The sequence below is a fragment of the Lampetra planeri genome, chromosome 25 (assembly GCF_965212315.1).
Source record: "Lampetra planeri chromosome 25, kcLamPlan1.2.h2, whole genome shotgun sequence".
NCBI classification, from domain to species: domain Eukaryota; kingdom Metazoa; phylum Chordata; class Hyperoartia; order Petromyzontiformes; family Petromyzontidae; genus Lampetra; species Lampetra planeri.
In genome coordinates this window covers 5,775,663-5,797,211 of record NC_136131.1, presented here as the reverse complement: position 1 = coordinate 5,797,211, position 21,549 = coordinate 5,775,663, and the positions used below count along the sequence as shown (strand labels likewise).

The 21,549-nt window shown below is 47.0% G+C and overlaps 1 protein-coding gene across 1 annotated transcript in view; it reads left to right on the top strand.

Annotated features, from left to right (window-relative positions):
* RECQL4 (RecQ like helicase 4) overlaps positions 1-12,242 on the top strand; it is a 35,705-nt gene extending 23,463 nt beyond the window's left edge. The window contains exons 21-24 of the mRNA XM_078605977.1: positions 6,552-6,732; positions 8,015-8,180; positions 9,972-10,071; positions 11,311-12,242. Coding sequence (XP_078462103.1) covers positions 6,552-6,732; positions 8,015-8,180; positions 9,972-10,071; positions 11,311-11,432 — 569 coding nt within the window. The 3' untranslated portion in view covers positions 11,433-12,242. The remainder of the gene's footprint in view (positions 1-6,551; positions 6,733-8,014; positions 8,181-9,971; positions 10,072-11,310) is intronic.
* The last annotated feature ends 9,307 nt before the right edge of the window (positions 12,243-21,549 follow it).

Genomic DNA, 21,549 nt, shown 5'->3' with positions numbered 1-21,549 from the left:
CCCACCTGACAATTTCTTGCTGTGATTTTCCCACCTGACAATTTCTTGCTGTGATTTTCCCACCTGAAAATTTCTTGCTGTGATTTTCCCACCTGACAATTTCTTGCTGTGATTTTCCCACCTGACAATTTCTTGCTGTGATTTTCCCACCTGAAAATTTCTTGCTGTGATTTTCCCACCTGACAATTTCTTGCTGTGATTTTCCCACCTGAAAATTTCTTGCTGTGATTTTCCCACCTGACAATTTCTTGCTGTGATTTTCCCACCTGAAAATTTCTTGCTGTGATTTTCCCACCTGACAATTTCTTGCTGTGATTTTCCCACCTGACAATTTCTTGCTGTGATTTTCCCACCTGAAAATTTCTTGCTGTGATTTTCCCACCTGACAATTTCTTGCTGTGATTTTCCCACCTGACAATTTCTTGCTGTGATTTTCCCACCTGACAATTTCTTGCTGTGATTTTCCCACCTGAAAATTTCTTGCTGTGATTTTTCCACCTGAAAATTTCTTGCTGTGATTTTCCCACCTGACAATTTCTTGCTGTGATTTTCCCACCTGAAAATTTCTTGCTGTGATTTTCCCACTTGACAATTTCTTGCTGTGATTTTCCCACCTGACAATTTCTTGCTGTGATTTTCCCACCTGAAAATTTCTTGCTGTGATTTTCCCACCTGAAAATTTCTTGCTGTGATTTTCCCACCTGACAATTTCTTGCTGTGATTTTCCCACCTGGAAATTTCTTGCTGTGGTTTTCCCACCTGAAAATTTCTTGCTGTGATTTTCCCACCTGAAAATTTCTTGCTGTGATATTCTCACCTGGAAATTTCTTGCTGTGGTTTTCCCACCTGAAAATTTCTTGCTGTGATTTTCCCACCTGAAAATTTCTTGCTGTGATTTTCCCACCTGGAAATTTCTTGCTGTGATTTTCCCACCTGGAAATTTCTTGCTGTGGTTTTCCCACCTGAAAATTTCTTGCTGTGATTTTCCCACCTGAAAATTTCTTGCTGTGATTTTCCCACCTGACAATTTCTTGCTGTGATTTTCCCACCTGACAATTTCTTGCTGTGATTTTCCCACCTGGAAATTTCTTGCTGTGATTTTCTCACCTGACAATTTCTTGCTGTGATTTTCCCACCTGGAAATTTCTTGCTGTGATTTTCCCACCTGACAATTTCTTGCTGTGATTTTCCCACCTGAAAATTTCTTGCTGTGATTTTCCCACCTGACAATTTCTTGCTGTGATTTTCCCACCTGACAATTTCTTGCTGTGATTTTCCCACCTGAAAATTTCTTGCTGTGATTTTCCCACCTGACAATTTCTTGCTGTGATTTTCCCACCTGACAATTTCTTGCTGTGATTTTCCCACCTGAAAATTTCTTGCTGTGATTTTCCCACCTGACAATTTCTTGCTGTGATTTTCCCACCTGAAAATTTCTTGCTGTGATTTTCCCACCTGACAATTTCTTGCTGTGATTTTCCCACCTGAAAATTTCTTGCTGTGATTTTCCCACCTGACAATTTCTTGCTGTGATTTTCCCACCTGACAATTTCTTGCTGTGATTTTCCCACCTGAAAATTTCTTGCTGTGATTTTCCCACCTGACAATTTCTTGCTGTGATTTTCCCACCTGACAATTTCTTGCTGTGATTTTCCCACCTGACAATTTCTTGCTGTGATTTTCCCACCTGAAAATTTCTTGCTGTGATTTTTCCACCTGAAAATTTCTTGCTGTGATTTTCCCACCTGACAATTTCTTGCTGTGATTTTCCCACCTGAAAATTTCTTGCTGTGATTTTCCCACCTGACAATTTCTTGCTGTGATTTTCCCACCTGACAATTTCTTGCTGTGATTTTCCCACCTGAAAATTTCTTGCTGTGATTTTCCCACCTGAAAATTTCTTGCTGTGATTTTCCCACCTGACAATTTCTTGCTGTGATTTTCCCACCTGGAAATTTCTTGCTGTGGTTTTCCCACCTGAAAATTTCTTGCTGTGATTTTCCCACCTGAAAATTTCTTGCTGTGATATTCTCACCTGGAAATTTCTTGCTGTGGTTTTCCCACCTGAAAATTTCTTGCTGTGATTTTCCCACCTGAAAATTTCTTGCTGTGATATTCTCACCTGGAAATTTCTTGCTGTGATATTCCCACCTGAAAATTTCTTGCTGTGATTTTCCCACCTGAAAATTTCTTGCTGTGATATTCTCACCTGAAAATTTCTTGCTGTGATTTTCCCACCTGAAAATTTCTTGCTGTGATTTTCCCACCTGGAAATTTCTTGCTGTGATATTCCCACCTGAAAATTTCTTGCTGTGATTTTCCCACCTGAAAATTTCTTGCTGTGATTTTCCCACCTGAAAATTTCTTGCTGTGATTTTCCCACCTGAAAATTTCTTGCTGTGATATTCCCACCTGGAAATTTCTTGCTGTGGTTTTCCCACCTGAAAATTTCTTGCTGTGATTTTCCCACCTGAAAATTTCTTGCTGTGATATTCTCACCTGGAAATTTCTTGCTGTGGTTTTCCCACCTGAAAATTTCTTGCTGTGATTTTCCCACCTGAAAATTTCTTGCTGTGATTTTCCCACCTGAAAATTTCTTGCTGTGATTTTCCCACCTGAAAATTTCTTGCTGTGATATTCTCACCTGGAAATTTCTTGCTGTGGTTTTCCCACCTGAAAATTTCTTGCTGTGATATTCTCACCTGAAAATTTCTTGCTGTGATATTCCCACCTGAAAATTTCTTGCTGTGATTTTCCCACCTGACAATTTCTTGCTGTGATTTTCCCACCTGGAAATTTCTTGCTGTGGTTTTCTCACCTGGAAATTTCTTGCTGTGATTTTCCCACCTGACAATTTCTTGCTGTGATTTTCCCACCTGACAATTTCTTGCTGTGGTTTTCCCACCTGGAAATTTCTTGCTGTGATTTTCCCACCTGAAAATTTCTTGCTGTGATTTTCCCACCTGGAAATTTCTTGCTGTGATTTTCCCACCTGACAATTTCTTGCTGTGATTTTCCCACCTGGAAATTTCTTGCTGTGGTTTTCTCACCTGGAAATTTCTTGCTGTGATTTTCCCACCTGACAATTTCTTGCTGTGATTTTCCCACCTGACAATTTCTTGCTGTGGTTTTCCCACCTGGAAATTTCTTGCTGTGATTTTCCCACCTGAAAATTTCTTGCTGTGATTTTCCCACCTGGAAATTTCTTGCTGTGGTTTTCCCACCTGACAATTTCTTGCTGTGATTTTCCCACCTTACAATTTCTTGCTGTGATTTTCCCACCTGAAAATTTCTTGCTGTGATTTTCCCACCTGAAAATTTCTTGCTGTGATTTTCCCACCTGGAAATTTCTTGCTGTGATTTTCCCACCTGACAATTTCTTGCTGTGATTTTCCCACCTGAAAGTTTCTTGCTGTGATTTTCCCACCTGACAATTTCTTGCTGTGATATTCCCACCTGAAAATTTCTTGCTGTGGTTTTCCCACCTGAAAATTTCTTGCTGTGATTTTCCCACCTGAAAATTTCTTGCTGTGATTTTCCCACCTGAAAATTTCTTGCTGTGATTTTCCCACCTGAAAATTTCTTGCTGTGGTTTTCCCACCTGACAATTTCTTGCTGTGATTTTCCCACCTGACAATTTCTTGCTGTGATTTTCCCACCTGAAAATTTCTTGCTGTGATTTTCCCACCTGAAAATTTCCTGCTGTGATTTTCCCACCTGAAAATTTCTTGCTGTGATTTTCCCACCTGACAATTTCTTGCTGTGATTTTCCCACCTGAAAATTTCTTGCTGTGATTTTCCCACCTGACAATTTCTTGCTGTGATATTCCCACCTGAAAATTTCTTGCTGTGGTTTTCCCACCTGAAAATTTCTTGCTGTGATTTTCCCACCTGAAAATTTCTTGCTGTGGTTTTCCCACCTGACAATTTCTTGCTGTGATATTCCCACCTGAAAATTTCTTGCTGTGATATTCCCACCTGAAAATTTCTTGCTGTGGTTTTCCCACCTGAAAATTTCTTGCTGTGATTTTCCCACCTGAAAATTTCTTGCTGTGATTTTCCCACCTGACAATTTCTTGCTGTGATATTCCCACCTGAAAATTTCTTGCTGTGGTTTTCCCACCTGAAAATTTCTTGCTGTGATTTTCCCACCTGAAAATTTCTTGCTGTGATATTCCCACCTGAAAATTTCTTGCTGTGATTTTCCCACCTGACAATTTCTTGCTGTGATTTTCCCACCTGACAATTTCTTGCTGTGATATTCCCACCTGAAAATTTCTTGCTGTGGTTTTCCCACCTGAAAATTTCTTGCTGTGATATTCCCACCTGAAAATTTCTTGCTGTGATATTCCCACCTGAAAATTTCTTGCTGTGATATTCCCACCTGAAAATTTCTTGCTGTGATTTTCCCACCTGACAATTTCTTGCTGTGATATTCCCACCTGAAAATTTCTTGCTGTGATTTTCCCACCTGAAAATTTCTTGCTGTGATTTTCCCACCTGACAATTTCTTGCTGTGATATTCCCACCTGACAATTTCTTGCTGTGATTTTCCCACCTGAAAATTTCTTGCTGTGATTTTCCCACCTGAAAATTTCTTGCTGTGATTTTCCCACCTGACAATTTCTTGCTGTGATTTTCCCACCTGACAATTTCTTGCTGTGATATTCCCACCTGAAAATTTCTTGCTGTGATATTCCCACCTGAAAATTTCTTGCTGTGATATTCCCACCTGAAAATTTCTTGCTGTGATATTCCCACCTGAAAATTTCTTGCTGTGATTTTCCCACCTGACAATTTCTTGCTGTGATATTCCCACCTGAAAATTTCTTGCTGTGGTTTTCCCACCTGAAAATTTCTTGCTGTGATTTTCCCACCTGAAAATTTCTTGCTGTGATTTTCCCACCTGAAAATTTCTTGCTGTGATTTTCCCACCTGACAATTTCTTGCTGTGATATTCCCACCTGAAAATTTCTTGCTGTGATTTTCCCACCTGAAAATTTCTTGCTGTGATTTTCCCACCTGGAAATTTCTTGCTGTGATTTTCCCACCTGAAAATTTCTTGCTGTGATTTTCCCACCTGAAAATTTCTTGCTGTGATTTTCCCACCTGGAAATTTCTTGCTGTGGTTTTCCCACCTGGAAATTTCTTGCTGTGATTTTCCCACCTGAAAATGTCTTGCTGTGATTTTCCCACCTGGAAATTTCTTGCTGTGGTTTTCCCACCTGGAAATTTCTTGCTGTGATTTTCCCACCTGGAAATTTCTTGCTGTGATTTTCCCACCTGAAAATTTCTTGCTGTGATTTTCCCACCTGACAATTTCTTGCTGTGATATTCCCACCTGAAAATTTCTTGCTGTGATTTTCCCACCTGAAAATTTCTTGGTGTGATTTTCCCACCTGGAAATTTCTTGCTGTGATTTTTCCACCTGGAAATTTCTTGCTGTGATTTTCCCACCTGGAAATTTCTTGCTGTGATTTTCCCACCTGAAAATTTCTTGCTGTGATTTTCCCACCTGGAAATTTCTTGCTGTGATTTTCCCACCTGAAAATTTCTTGCTGTGATTTTCCCACCTGGAAATTTCTTGCTGTGATTTTCCCACCTGAAAATTTCTTGCTGTGATTTTCCCACCTGAAAATTTCTTGCTGTGGTTTTCCCACCTGGAAATTTCTTGCTGTGATTTTCCCACCTGAAAATTTCTTGCTGTGATTTTCCCACCTGGAAATTTCTTGCTGTGATTTTCCCACCTGGAAATTTCTTGCTGTGATTTTCCCACCTGAAAATGTCTTGCTGTGTTTTTCCCACCTTTTGCTTGTGTTGCAATCGAAACGTCGTGATTTATTTTATGTTATACCTACGTGACTTTACCGAAAGAACCAACGAGTATATAATGGTGATGTTGGCTAGGAGAGGCCTTCATCCAACAGTGGATTAATCATGGATAATTTTGATGATGATTAGTGTTACGCTATATTCCAGACTAATCGTAGAACTTTGCTGGTGCTGATTTGTTGTTGGCCTGCTTGCCATTTTGGGCACTTGGGCCTGTAGTCGGTGACTGTTAATCAAAAAATAAAATGTGGCACATTAGGAATGGATCACTCTTTTAATTATATCCTTGTGCAGCAAGGGAGTAAAGTGTGGTTCTGGGAAGGTCCTGATGTGCTGTGCAGTGCATCAATGCATGTGTGTACAGCAGCATGTGATGACTGAGTCGGGCCTGTAGGTGGCTGGTAGGGTTAATGAATAACCGCACGTGTAAACCAGCCACGTGGTTAATGGCGTCTCGGAAGAATTGCTGCGTGTAACACGCGCTGTTGCATTTTACAGAGTGACGGTGCGGTTCTTCACAAGATTAATATTAACCACAATAAATAAATGTGCTTGCCCTCGATTTGGAGCACCTGCCCACGTCCTTCATTTCGAGTGTGCAACAAAAAAACCCTAGTGCAGGCAGAGCACTCGCAGCTTTGGCGAATGCCTGCAGCAACGGTGGCCTCAGAGGTCAGTAACGCAGCGGTGGCGTGCGTGCGTGCGTGCGTGGAGTACAGGGCAGGCGAACAAGAGCTCCGTGCTGGTGGAGTTCCACGAGCTGGCGTTCCGCTTCCGCTCCCCGGGGGACCTGCGTGACGAGGAGCACGACGAGCTGTGTGCCGCGCTGCACGGCCGCGTGCTCGCGCAGGAGCGCGTCGAGCTGTACCAGCTGCGCTGCTGCTTCACGGCATTCCAGAGGTACCGCCACGGAACGGATGGCGGTCGACCGTAACCCTCGCTCTGTGTCGTCGTCGTCGTCGTCGCGATCGGCCGTGATCAATCCACCTGCTGGATGTGCCCCCCCCCCCCCCCCGAGCCGCTGCCACCTCCTAGCGACGTTGCGATGTAACGAGATCTGAGCCGCGCCTCGGGTCCGGGTACTCGTGGGTGACCCGCTAAGGGTTTAGGGTGCGCTGCCCATATTGAAAAAAAAAGCAGAAACTGTGCAGTGCTACGTTTCAAACAACAATAAAAAAAATGTTTTTACCGAAACTTTCGTGAAGAAATTCAGTTTAGATTATTAGCTATGTAACAGCTACTATGGGGAGGATTAGCAGAGTAAATAATGTGTTTTACACGTCATTGCTTCATCACTACGAGAATAAGTCCAAAAAGTTAGGACCAAGCAGGACTCTGAAACAATCCCTCTGCCGTTATCGATTTATTCACGTGGATAATCGCTTGATGGAAGAAGGGACATTGCTATGTTTTGCTAAATTATCACCTGGGCAGGCGAGGACATGTTCGACTTACGATATTTTTGACTTACGATGGGGTCGTCGTAACGCATCTCCATCGTAAGTAGAGGACTACCTGTTTTCGGTTTATATTTATACAGTTTATATTTAGACAGTGGACATCGCACTCGGTCAAACGTGCCATAGACTATCACTGCTGTGCAGCTGTTAACTTGCGACTTGTATGAAATACGTTTTGTGGTTATTTTGCCACCCACCCTTGCAAAGCAGACGGTGGTATCGAAAAATTAATGAATAATGCAACGACTCTTCCTGTCTGTCTCGCCACATAAAACAAAACACAAGTATTTATTGCACATCCCATTGGCCGCACGGCCTTCTCGGAGTGCATCATTTCAACAGCATTGGTTCAACACAAGCAACGTTCTGGACGGGTTTCGACAATCAGTGTCTCATCAGCAGTGTCAGCCTTGCTTGAATGCTGGTGAACCGCCTGATGTTTATCAGCAAAGGCCATCTCTATTCAATATGGGTCCTAGTTTGATACAAAACGACACAATACACAACATCAAATAATCGTTGGCATCACTGTAAATATGGTAGGGTTCGTGATTACGTGGTTGAACATCGAGCGGCACCGATAGTGAGAACTGGACTTCAGGGATACGGCTGCTTCGGCCATGGCCTGTTCCGGTGTGACTGAGCATTTTCCCGGTGAATCTTGCTCCTGTGCCGTTCGTGGCAACCGCCCGCCCGGTATGACTCTCTCTCTGCATGTTCAGCGTGGCCTTCGAAACATGCGGCCACTGTGTGGACGGCTCCGGTTTGGTGAAGCGGAGTGAGCAGCTGAAGCGAGTGCTCAAGAGCTACTTTGACGAGCACTGGGATCTGGAGAGCAGCATGACGTCCGGCGCAGGCGCAGCAGAGGAGGATCTCATCCCAAAATCGGTAAGAGGCTCTGGGCACGTGAACACGCGCACTGGCCCCACGCTCGCTCGCTCGCCAGAGGTCGCAACCGGGTACCCGATACCCATACCCTACCCGATACCCGGCTACCCGTACCTGGCTGGGTATGGGTACTCGTTTGCGACCCTGGTGCGGCCGGGTATGGGTACGGGTAGGCCGTGAGTCACTGGTGAGTCACCGTTTGTCACTCATTTCCCAACGTCTTGTCTCTTCTCACAATTCAAGTTCCTAGAATCAACCCACCCGCGCCTGCAACATGGCTTCATCCCAGAGGTCGCAATCAGGTACCCGATACCCGTACCCTACCCATACCCGGCCGGGTACGTGTAGGGTACGGGTACGGCCGGGTACGGGTACCCGTTTGCGACCCTGGTGCGGCCGGGTACGGGTACGGGTAAGGAATCAAAACCAGTTTGCGACCTCTGTCGCTCGCTAATGCCGCTGCTGGTGGCAGGACCTCCGCAAGAGGGAGCTCAAAAGGTTAATCCGGTCTAATCTTGAACGATGAACGAGATGGATTTGAAGAGTTGGCATACCCAGACTTTACCGCACTACACACGACCTGCCGATCAGCTCGCTGTGGTGAACCCGTTTGACGCTGTTGGGTGGACGGAGAGGGCGGAGGGGATTTAAGAAACTTGTGCTATTGTTTCAACTGCAGGGAGAAGGAACCGGCGACCTCCAAATCATATTCTACAGAGATTTCACAAACCTTGTCTTCAACGCAGTTTAAACCACCGCTGTACATGATGAGGGCTCATCTCGTGATTGTTTTGCGTTGTGTTATTGTCGTTTTTCTGAAGGTTGACTCGCATTGGTCGTGATAGCCTATGTATGAAATTGGAGTCTTGCATTGAACTCGGACCCACGTGTAACAGACTTTGACTTTTAAACAACTTTTATTGCCGCCAGCAGCAAAAGCACTGGAGGCGATTTCAATATGAAATACACAGTCACCAGCAAACAAAATAAAACAAACGTTACAAATCCACGCGCTGTGGCGCTGAAAGCACCGCGCACAATACAAAAGAAAAGTCACGTGGTTGTGGTGTCATCACGTGTAACAGAGAGAGGGGGGGGGGGCCTTGCTTGTGAATATCTGGCAGTTCGGCAGCATTTAAGCTAGCCTGGCTCTGCGAATGAGACAAATAAATATCGAAACCGTTTCAGAGTTTGCTTGTGATGAACCAATGCTGCTAAATGTATGCACTCCCAGTGGGCCGTGTGGCTGATGGTATGAGTACAAAAACAACAAATTTATATTTTTACATGAGAGACAATCATGGGGAAGGAGGGGAAAATTGTCTGCGTATTTCTTTTGTACTGATATCCTCTACAATGACACCCAAGGGTTATTTTGTGAGAAATGTGAGATCTTCTTGGTTCTTTCGGTAAAGTCACGTAGAAGGGAAATAATAAAATAATAAAAATAAAACATATTAAAATACAATTCTCACGACATTTCGGCCACAACGCAAGCAGCCGTCCTCAGGTGAAGAACAGGTCTGTCGGAAAGACATTCAGACGCTGTCTTTTCCGACAGACCTGTTCTTCACCTGAGGACGGCTGCTTGCGTTGTGGCCGAAACGTCGTCAGAATTGTATTCTATTATGTTGTATTTTTATTATTTTATTATTTCCCTTCTACGTGACTTTACCGAAAGAACCAAGAAGATGAATCCCTGCAGTCACGAAAGCTTGAAATCGAAATGTGAGATCACCAGACATTTTAAGTTCGCACAACGAAAGCGATACGCGGTGATGTGTCCTGCAGATGAAGGAGCAGGTCAGCAGGGATATCAACACCTTCTTATGTCTGCATCATGACCGCAGCTTCTCTGCCCGTGCCATCGCTCGCATCTTCCACGGCATCGGTACGGTCGGGGTGATCACGATCCAGCACTCACCGTTTCACTTCACTCACTGGCAGTCAGTCAGTCATCCCCTTATCATTCTTCTATTGCTACTGTTACTGTTTTCGTAAACTACACTCACTCACTATGAGACATCTCCTTTACCAGTGGCAAAATATAGTCATAGGTTTTTACCCTTTCAACTGGTACAAAAACTGACACCTTTATACAAGGCATCATGTTTGCAATAACCACAACACAAGCAGTCAAAATGCAAACAAAAAGAAACAACTCTGATAATGATATGCACTGTCCTTGAAGTTGATTGGTCCACACCTGAGACAGCTTTTCTTAGAGCCTAGTCTCCATTGGTGTTGAAAGGGTAAAAACCTATTACTACACTCACTCATTCCTCCATCCATGATGAAGACTTGGTCTACCAGACCGAATGTCCCGTTTAATCCACACTGTTCAACCACCACACTGCAGGTCACAACAACTCACTCACCCACCCACCACACTGCAGGTCACAACAACTCACTCACCCACCCACCACACTGCAGGTCACAACAACTCACTCACCCACCCACCACACTGCAGATCACAACAACTCACGTACCCACCCACCACACTGCAGGTCACAACAACTCACTCACCCACCCACCACACTGCAGATCACAACAACTCACGTACCCACCACACTGCAGATCACAACAACACACTCACCCACTCACCACACTGCAGGTCACAACAACTCACCCACCTACCACACTGAAGGTCACCTCTGTGCTCTTTCTGCTCTTCTCTCGCTCTGCTCCTCTATAGAATGATCTCCCATCCTCTCTGTTAAGAGGCTCGTACCAACGTCGTTCAATTCTAGACTTTGATCTCAAAGCAATCACATCACAACCACCTTCACTCACCACCAACGCCAAAATATTACCATCACCACCATCACACTCAATACCATCACACTCAACACCATATTCCACTCACCACTAAACCATTAACATCACCATTTTGTGACCATAATCACGTTATTATATCAACATTCCAAGGCCCAAAACATGAAGCGGCCAGAAATAAACAAACGACATTTATGGCAATGGTGGTGATGGTAATGCTTTGGTGAATAGTGGTGAATGGCGATGGTTGCAAGTGACACTTGCTCCTGCTGATGCTGCTGATGCTGCTGATGCTGCTGATGCCGCTGATGCTGCTGATGCCGCTGATGCTGCTGATGCTGCTGCTGCTGCGCAGGGAGCCCCGCGTATCCTGCCAAGGTGTGGGGCCGAGACCGGCGCTTTTGGAGGAGGCACCTGGACGTTGACTTCTACTTCGTCATGGAGGTCGCCAAGCGGGAGATCCTGCGGCTCCGCTAAGCCGACACGCGCTGCTCACGGCGCTCCGCGTCTCTCTCTTGATCTCTCTCTCTGCGCATCTCTTGATCTCTCTCTCCATCAGCGAGCGCCACGCACACGGTGGGTGGGGGTCATGGCCATGGTTGCCCAGGTGGCGGCACTTGGGTTTTCGGCGCAAGGAGCTGCTCACGTGGAGTGGGGGTGCTAGGCTAGGGGGGGTGCCTGGGGGTTGTTGCACACGACGGAGGGGCACTCAGAGGTGGGGATTTAGGGGGCAAAGTTCACATCACCGAGAAGCTGGTACTTCCGCTTGTAGTTTAACACGGCAATGCACCCTTTGCATAGTTTAACACGTTCGCTTTCACGACCAATATCCATGAATGTGTTTTTTTGTGTTGTAAATGTGTCCAAATATAAATTAATGCTTTGTCATTTATATGACTATATTAACCCCTCTCTGATAGGCTCACAGTGATGACATCACCATTTCTCTTTTTAAGACTGAAACAGGACTCCTTTACATTTCTGATGAAGTTGCTTGTAATCACCAGCGAAACGTCGTACTTGAATTGTCAATGTTGTGGGTTTACTCTCCAACACACCGGTGTGTTGGAGTAGTAACTAATTAGCACGTTTTCTTTACGTGGCAGACCTTATTAATTGGCTGTCGGGTGGTGGCGGCGGGGTTTAATGACCCATTTATATTTACGCGATCTAACGCAAAAAAAAACCCTTTATGTATTATGGACTCCATGTATAGTTTTCAATAACCGAGAAACATGACCTGCATTGTTATTGTAAGTTTGCAAATAGAATTTTCATTACAAAAAATGCCGTTCAAAGAGTTTTTTTTGCACAAATGAGCACTGGAGCATTGCTGCTCATCTCGAGTTCCCAGCCGTGAGCCAGCGTTGTAAACGCTGCCTTCATATCGTGGGGGTGAGCACTGGCGGAGCCAGTGCTCACCCCCAATGATCCGATCGAATCCCTAATTTTGATCGGATCATTGAGGTTTATTCGTAATAAATCAGCATTTTGTGGCCCCCACTGCCACTGTGTAGCATATTATTATGTGCCAGTGACTCTGAGATAGGACAATAGTCTGAGTCCAAAGTTGGCAATAAGTAACGGCAAAGCAGTGATAAGTGACTCACATAATTGTGCGCAGTTGCGTCTACAGTACACGACTTCCCTGAAGGCAAACACCTTCAGCGAGCGCGATGCCGATCACACGTGGTTCGAATTCGACCCTCGATCGATGGCTGCGCCATCGCCACACACGCGTCAAAAAAAAAGCAAGGGACAAGTCTTTACTTACTTACAACTCCTCTATCACTTTTCATTGCTGGAGAGGTTGGCCCCCCCCCTCTACCTGAAAATCCTGACTCCGCCATTGGGGGGGTGAGTATTGCGTCACAACATCGTGGAAGGTGGCGGCAGCTTGGGGCGGCCCTCAATCAGCAGTGGATTGAGCATCATTGTCGGTGCAATGAGGAGATTGCAATGGGTGGGACGCGTGTGCGGGGTGGAGGAGGGTACCGAGACGGAGGCCGAAGGAGAATCAAATGATGATGATCTCGAAGATACTCTTAGGTTTTTTTGGTAAAGTCACGCAGGTAAATAATAAAATAAATAATAAATAATATATATATATAATATAAATAATAAATAATAGAGATAATATAAATAAACTATTTTATTAAAATAAATAAAATAAATAATAAAGATAGTAATAGAAATAAAATGTTTATTTTATTAAAATAAATAAAGTAAATGTTTTATTTCTATTATTATCTCTATTTATTATTTATTGTATTTTTTTACCTACGTGACTTTACCGAAAAAACCTAAGAGTATGAATCCTTGCAGTCACGAAAGCCTCAAATCTACCTCGAAGATAATGGTAATGATGATGCTCAAGCACACGTTCATGATCGGTGGTGACTTCACAACAACTGCGGTATCTTATTTTTATTGTTTTAAATCACGGTTGTTAAGCACAGGCCCAAAGCCCAAAATGTCAAGCGGCCAGCAACAAACAGCACTGTCACAGTTGAAATCGATAAAGGGTGAAACGCATTTCTTGAGTTGAGCGAGGGCATATTGTTGTAAGAGCCTGACAACGATGGGAGGAGAGAATTCCCAAGTGGAGTCGTGAGAGGGAAGAAGTTGAAAGATAATTGTGGTGACCTGCAGTGTGGTGAGTGGGCGAGTGTTGTGACCTGCTGTATGGGGCCGTCCATAAATGACGTCACGCACCGGGGGGCGGGGGGGTCAGACATTTGTGACGATGTGTGACGAGGGGGGGGGGGGTTTGAGAAATGTGGCGTCATGTAAAAATGCGCAACTTTAAATAAATATAGCAAACACGTTCTACTTAATTAAATAGACTTTTCAATAAATGTTTTCTCCTACAACATCAGAGTGCAGCGGCACATTAAATACGCACTACAATGACAATAGTTTAAATCGATTTGAAGCATGTTTTATTTTGGGGGGGGGGCAGAGCTTTGTGACGTCATATTTGAGGGGGGGTCTGACTTTTTGTGACGCCGTGTAACGAGGGGGGCGGGGGTCAAAAATAGCCCAAAATCGCGTGACGTAATTTATGGACGTCCCCTATGGTGCTGGTTTGAACAGAGTGTGGATGCGACGTGACAGTCAGTCCGGTGGACAGAGTCCTCAACATGGGTGAAGGAATCAATGAGTGCAGTTTACGGGGACGGTACCCATGGCAGTCGCGATAGAAGGATGACAAGGAGGTGACTGACCGTCAGTGGCGAGTGAATCATGGAGCGCGTGAATTTCAATGAAGCTCATTGCCTCGCGTTGACGGCGTGGTAGGAAGCGATGGTGACATGCGGTGACCTTGACCTGACACGTGGGAGTTGGAGATTCAACGTCCCGAGTTGGAGGACAGGGACACCGTGAGCTTGCGTCACGTGGGTCCTGCCGGGGAGCTGCCTCCTCTGGTGCCGTGTGAGATCGAGACGGAGCAGACTTGGGGTGATGTTCATGAAGTTGCAAAGTGAACATCACTGCAAGTCTTAACCGCCTCATCCTCATGGCCCTGTGCCTCGCGTCACTCGGTCTCCGACGCCACGAACCAGCGCTGGATCCACGAGAGGGATTTTAGGGGCTGCTGCTGCCGCTGCAGTGCCACGGAGTTTGAGACCCCCGCGGAAAAAAACAAGCAGCGTCACCTCGGTTAAACGCAACACTGCAAAAGGTTAATGTGCCACGATGCAATCGCTCGCTCCCTCGCGCCGCTGTTGGTGGGAGCAGGGCCGGATTAAGATTGTGTAGGCCCCTGGGCTACAGGTACTGTGAGGCCCCCAGTAATATTTTCAAAAGGAAAGAAAAGTTAAAGAAAAATCAAATGTATTTTTACAAGGCTAACAACAAATAAAATTTAGCATTCACAAAGCGAAATCACTTTTCAATTACATCTCTGGAGGCCCTCCAGCGCCCTGGGCTGCAGCCCCTAAAGCCCCGTGCCTTGATCCGGCCCTGTGGGGGAGGAACCTCCACTCGAGCGAACTCTGGAGAGCATTTGCTCCACTTTTCCAAGTTGACCAGACGTGTTTCAAGAGGTGGGGCGGTACCAACGCACAACGCGGGCGGAGCGAAGGAGACGCGCATCCGAGGGGAGCACATTGTAGCAGATGTGAGGGCTGCATCCGTCTCCACGCGTCTCTCCCCCCCACCTCCCCCCCACCCGGCGTCTCGGCGTCGTCTCCTTCACGTGTTTGAGACGTGGAGCACAGGGCAAGGTGCGTTAGCCGTGTTACCGCTCGCCGCTGTTACCCGAGACTCGTTTAAGGCTTCCCCCCTGTGTTAACTCTTCGTGCCAAGGTGAGTAAAATCTGTGTTATTTTTGTGTATCACCTTTTAAAGTATGGGTACGTGAACTGTTTCACTCTTTCAACATATCCGGTTACTGTGGAAGAGTAGACCAAATACCCTCTAGAGATCCTTTTATTGGAGGCCCCTTCTGCCAACAGTGCAATTACAGGGATTGCACCTTTCCGTTTTTCACGAAGAACCTCAATAACATCCCTCGTCATCGCTTGAACCGTTTTGGACCCACGTGCTTAACCTTTAACAATGCGAATTGAACCCCGATGAAGCTTGCAGAGCTGAACGGAGTTAAAAGAACTCGCAGACACACTCTGTGGAAAGGGCCAACGCAATAGAACCCTGTCCGTCATCTTCCACGAAGTTCACGGTCAACTCTAAATCGCATCCGCTGCACAAACCATGGCCGGTGCGCTCACCTGATGCACAAATGATGACGATTAAAAATTCTTCAGTGTGCGACTGTGGTCATCCAGAAGAGACGTTACAGCATTTCACGACGCAATGCCCGATCCACAAATACGAAGGAGACGTCACAGCGATGATACGCTCTTGACGCCGTCATCTGGCTTGACCACGTGAGTGCGAAATTTGAGTGGTCGCTCTGCATCTCCGTCAGCCAAACGAAAGAAGAAGAAGACTGAGAAACGACATCAAAGTACCACGAAGTGGCTTAGGCTGCCGTGCCGTTTGAAGGCCCATGCTTGCCAATCGGTATGTTCATGACTTACATTCCACTGGAATCAGTTACCGGCTCCTGGCTTTCGGAATTTGTAAACTGTTCTGAAAACCTCTTCTTGGTTCTTTCGGTAAAGTCACGTAGAATGGAAATAATCAAATAATAAAAATAAAACATAATAAAATAATTCTCACGACGTTTCGGCCACAACGCAAGCATCCGTCCTCGGGTGAAGAACAGGTCTGTTGAGAAGACAGAGTTGTGGCCGAAACGTCGTGAGAATTATTTTATTATGTTTTATTTTTTATTATTTTATTATTTCCATTCTACGTGACTTTACCAAAAGAACCAAGAAGGTGAATCCCTGCAGTCACGAAAGCTTTAAATCGAAATGTTCTGAAAACCGTTGCCTGTTTACCTGTTATAGTTGAACAACCCTCGTGAGGACTTACCTGTGTTCAATGGCGGAGCCAGGATTTTCAGGTAAGGGGGGGGGGCAACCCCTCCAGCAATGAAAAACGATAGAGGAGTTGTTAGCAAGTAAGGACTTGTCCCTTGCTTTTTATTCGACGCGTGTGCGGCGATGGCCGAATTCGATCCGTGTGTGATCCGCATCGCGCTCGCTGAAGGTGAATGCCTTCAGGGAAGTCGTGTCCTGTATACGCAACTGCGCACAATTCTGTGAGTCAATTATAACTGATTTTCCGTTACTTATTGCCAATTATGGACTCAGACTATTGTCCTATCATCTCATATAGTCCCTGGCACGTAATAATATGCTACACAGTGGCAGTGGGGGTCGCAAAATCCCGATTTATTACTAATAAACCCCAATGATCCGATCGAAATTAGGGATTTCGATCGGATAATTGGGGGGGGGGCACGTGCTACCCCACCCCCCACTGGCTCCGCCAGTGCCTATGTTAGATCTCGGCTACGTTATGACTCCGCTATATTAGAACTCGCATGTGCGACTCCGTGACTGAACCGTGAGCTGTGCGACTCGGAAGCCACGGCGAGGGCCTCTCTCTCCTCTCGCACGAAAATGCGCCTCCGCTATTCTCAGTGGCGTTTGCGGTCGTTTTTGGACCTCGCTTGCGAAAGGCGCTACAATTTCGCGAGTGCAGAATGCCCAGTGGTTGTTTCGTGCGAAACCTCGTGATGACAGAGGTGCGATGCCCGCGTGCGAATGAGTGAGCGCGGATTTTGCGCCTTTGCGGGAGACGGCGGATTCTGGGCATCTGTGGACGTCTCACGTGGTGGGGAAGGCGGAGGGACGACGTCCTCTTCATGCTCAGTCGTTCTCGAGTGCAACCGACCTCGCGGCTGACGAACTCGTTGCGGATGTAGCCACGCGGTTTGCTCAGAGCGTCGGTGGAGTAGCAGGATCAGGCCCTCCCCCGCCGCCTTCGCGTTAAACATTCTGGAGTCCATGGGTCTGGGAGTTGGTAGCCGCCGTTGCAAGCAGGAGAAGGAGGAGGCTTTGATTTGAAATCTGTTGCACGTTTCACTGTGGCCCATTAGGGGCCCTCAAATCTGTACCGCCAATGCAGCAGCCCTTCTTTGGCTCTATCGCCGAGAGGAACTCCAGAGGTTCCTTCTCCCTCCTCCGTGCCCCCCCCCCACCACAACCACCACCATGATCTCTTGCAAGTTATTTCACTGGACATGCATCTTCAAAAAAATGAGCACGAATGATTGCATTCGTTCTGCGAGAGCAAGGATGTGTCGTGTGTAAATAGACAAAAGCCAGTGGTGATCTGCTGCTCGAATATGAATTTGAGGAGGCGCACTTCTGTTTATAGTCTTGATCCAGTGGCGAAAATCCCACACTCGCACGGCGGGGCGAGTCTATTCAATGGACAAACGCTCTGTCGCCTCGACGGACCTGGTTTTCACCTGAAGACGGCTGCTTGCGTTGTGGCCGAAACGTCGTGAGAATTATTTTGTGTTTTATTTTTATTCTTTTATTACTTCCCTTCTACGTGACTTTACCGAAAAAACCAAGAAGATGGACAAACGCTGTTAACTTTGACACAAAATAGTGCCTATTTTAATCGACCCCGGAAGGGATGATGTGCTCAATCCGTATTTAAACTCGCGACGTGATGATTGCGAGTCGCACGCTCCTCCCGCTGAGCGGGACGGTCGGATTTTTTTAAACGGTGCATTTAATCACGCGACGAGATGAGATCAAATCTAATTCGAGCGTGCAATTAACCCCCGGTGATGGTGGTGGTGATGATGGAAACACAAAATCCACACCGGAACGGGGCTCACAGCGCCCACTTGTTAGGGTTCGTGTATTCACCAGTTGTACGGCCACTCGCGAAGCTGAAAGGTGTAGGGCATAACGTGCATGCAATATACACACACACACGTGTACATACACACGTCGCAAAACAAAACCTACACAATATATAAACAGCGTATTTGGCTGTCCTGCAGCGGTGCACAGATAACAAAAACTTGCATTCGTCAATATCACTGTAGCCTAAAAAGGCAAATTGCTTTCAAAAAGGGCCATTGCCCGAAACGTCGCCGATTCGATATATCTGTTTAAGGCCACAGTGTTATGGACAAATACAAATGTTGCCAGATCGCCTGTGATAAAAAAAAAAGAGCGCATATGTTTAACCTGAACGCAATAAAAGTTGAGCTCATTTTGAATGAGCGAACGCGACGGGCAAAGATCGCGTCGAAGACGGACGGAGAGAAGCAGCAACGTCACCTCGGGGCGCGGCACGGGAGGGACAGGAGCGAGCATCTCCCCCGCAGGCTTCGCGTCCACGGCTCCAACTCCCGACGCGCTGCGGCTGCCGCTTCTTATACGAGGCGGGTGGGGCCCCTCCGCGCATTGGAGACGACGGCGGTGGCGGTGGGAACGAGGGCCCGAGGGTTGAGGGCGGCTCTGGCTGCTCTCGGTGGGAGGGGAGTGGTGCGTGCCGCGTGTGCCAGGAGAGAGAGGAGGGAGGGAGGTATTTGTGTCCCGTGCTCCACTGCCTTCCCGTGGCCGGAGAAATGCGCTCCATACGGGCAACTTGCCGGGATTTCTGGCCCGATGGTCGTTCGTCAGTTGCACACGTGGAACGGAAGGTCCAAGTGGAATTACCGTCCAAATGAGCATTGACGCGGTGCCCATCTCCCGTTTACAAGACCCGAGCCAAATTTATAAAACCACGGCAACCACTGTTGACGTCTCCCCCCACCCCCCTGCCCCAGCGGTGTACTAATTTTAACGACCCTGGAGGGATGATGGGCTGACGAATCAACGCTCATCCGGGAATTGAACTCGCAACCTTTCGATGACCAGCCACTCGTTCTACGGCTGGGCCACCTGGACCATCACATGGGGGAGTCATGACTGCGTTTCGGAGCAGTGTGAATGGTAATTTGCAGCGAGGCATGAAAACACACCACGTGGTTGTTTTACAAGTTACAGAGTACTCATGGCCACAGCAGCATTGCCTTCTCCATCTGGTCTGGATTCTGCCCGTCTCGTACCCTTCCAAGCAATGTCCACGTGCTGTCGGAAACGTCCGGACGATGGCACTCTGGCCATATTCAACAAACAACACCTTGCACACGCAGCGTCTATTTATAACACGCGCAGTTCGCTTCCTTCGTGTATCTGTCCCTCCACGAGAAATGTAAAAGTATTTTTTTGACACGTACCAATCAGCCGCCACACGCCCTTCTTGGGTGTGACAAATTTCAGCAGCATTGCTTTTAACGCGAGCAAACTCTGTCCAGGAGACGCTGAATATCGAGACTGGTCCTGTCAAGTTTGCTTGAGTCAATGCTGGTGAACTGTCCGACGTTTATAGGCGACCACCTCGTTGGATGTGTGCCCTAGTTCGACGCAGAGCTGTATGATTCGTAGTAGTAATTGTTGCACTCTTTAAAATGCACGTGTACAGAGCGGAGTAAACAATGCGGTGCTTGAGAAAGGGGCTCTGCGGCGCCGCCTCCTATCGGTGCGCGGTTATTTAAGGGGGCACGAGGTTCTGGAAAGCCCTGGTCACGCAGCAGGCGCCGTGCCCTAATTTGGGTGGTGAATGTGCCATCGCTTTGTCTGCACCGTCCGCGTCGCGCGCTAAATGCGGCGCGCGCGCGCCTTTGTCACGGCCCAGACAATGGGGGGCTTGGTGCCGAGCCAGACGCCAAGGTCACCCGCCGGAGGCCGCCTTCTCCTCCTCATCATCATCAGCAGCAGCAGCCAACAGGAGCCTCGGAGATTGCGTTAACCGGACCCACGTGAACGTTCGGGGTGTCACAAATAGCCCCACGTGCACGCTTATTAAGGAGGCATCGAAGATGCTTCGTTTTATACTCCGTTGCCAAAGCCTCTAAACTCCAAACGTTGCTGCTACTGCTGCTGCTGCTACACACTGCACTAATATGGCCCAAGTTGGAATCTTGCTGCTTGTCACATCTGGCGTGGAACACCCAGCTCTTACCTCACCGCACCGGGTAGAATTCAGCATAAAGCAGTCAGTGATGATCCAGCACCCACGGAATCACTCCAGTTACTCGCTCACCGGCGATCAGTTGCCTCCTTATCACTCTTCTCTCGCTATACAACCATGCTCACTTCTCCCGTGAACTTCACTCGTTGATTCTCCAGCCATGCTGTGTTCAACTACCACAACTGCAGATCCCAACCACTCACCTCGCCAACCACTGATCACCCTGGAGATGCAACATTGGTTCAATACAAGCAGACTGCAGCGGCTTTGACATTTAGTTTCTCATCAGCAGTCAGGCTTTGACCCATTGTTGGTCACCTACCAGATGTTTATAGGTACAGACCCTCTGTTAGATATGGGTCCTAGTTCAATACAAAAACCTTGTAATACACAACTCAATATTCATTCACGTTGTGCAGAATATTGTTACGTATGTTGAACTTTGTTCGGGCCGTACGTAGCCCACCGTGCTCATCGGAGGTGCAGGAGGACAACTAAACACAAAAAAGCAGTTCTAAAGAAATCTGTCTTCAATTTATATTTTAAAGTGCACAGCTCGTTGCTTCCTTATATTGTCCATGTCGACGCAAATGAGAACGCCGGACGATGTTTACGCATTGAGCAAGAGGTCTTCAGCTGTGGCTGTACCTAAGCTGGCGCGTGCAGCCTTCGCTGCTCACCCAGGGACCCGAGGGCTCGTTACGCACGGCGTGACACACGGGAACAAGGCCCCAAGGGCTCGTTACGCACCGCGTGACACACGGGAACAAGGCCCCGAGGGCTCGTTGTGCACGGCGTGACACACGGGAACAAGGCCCCGAGGGCTCGTTACGCACGGCGTGACACACGGGAACAAGGCCCCGAGGGCTCGTTACGCACCGCGTGACACACGGGAACAAGGAGACGAGGCTTGTGCACTCCCAGTCCATTTTCCTGAGACCCATTCACATGTGAATATTTATTTTGCACTCGCACCATTTTCAATCAAAAGTACATGCAATTAAAACCTACACATTGCACGTGTACTACATTCGTACATTAAAACCATATTTGCAAATCTCCAGAAAATAATATACTTATCGATGCCAATGATGCCCTAATTTATACGAGGGAGGTGACCAGATGGACAGTA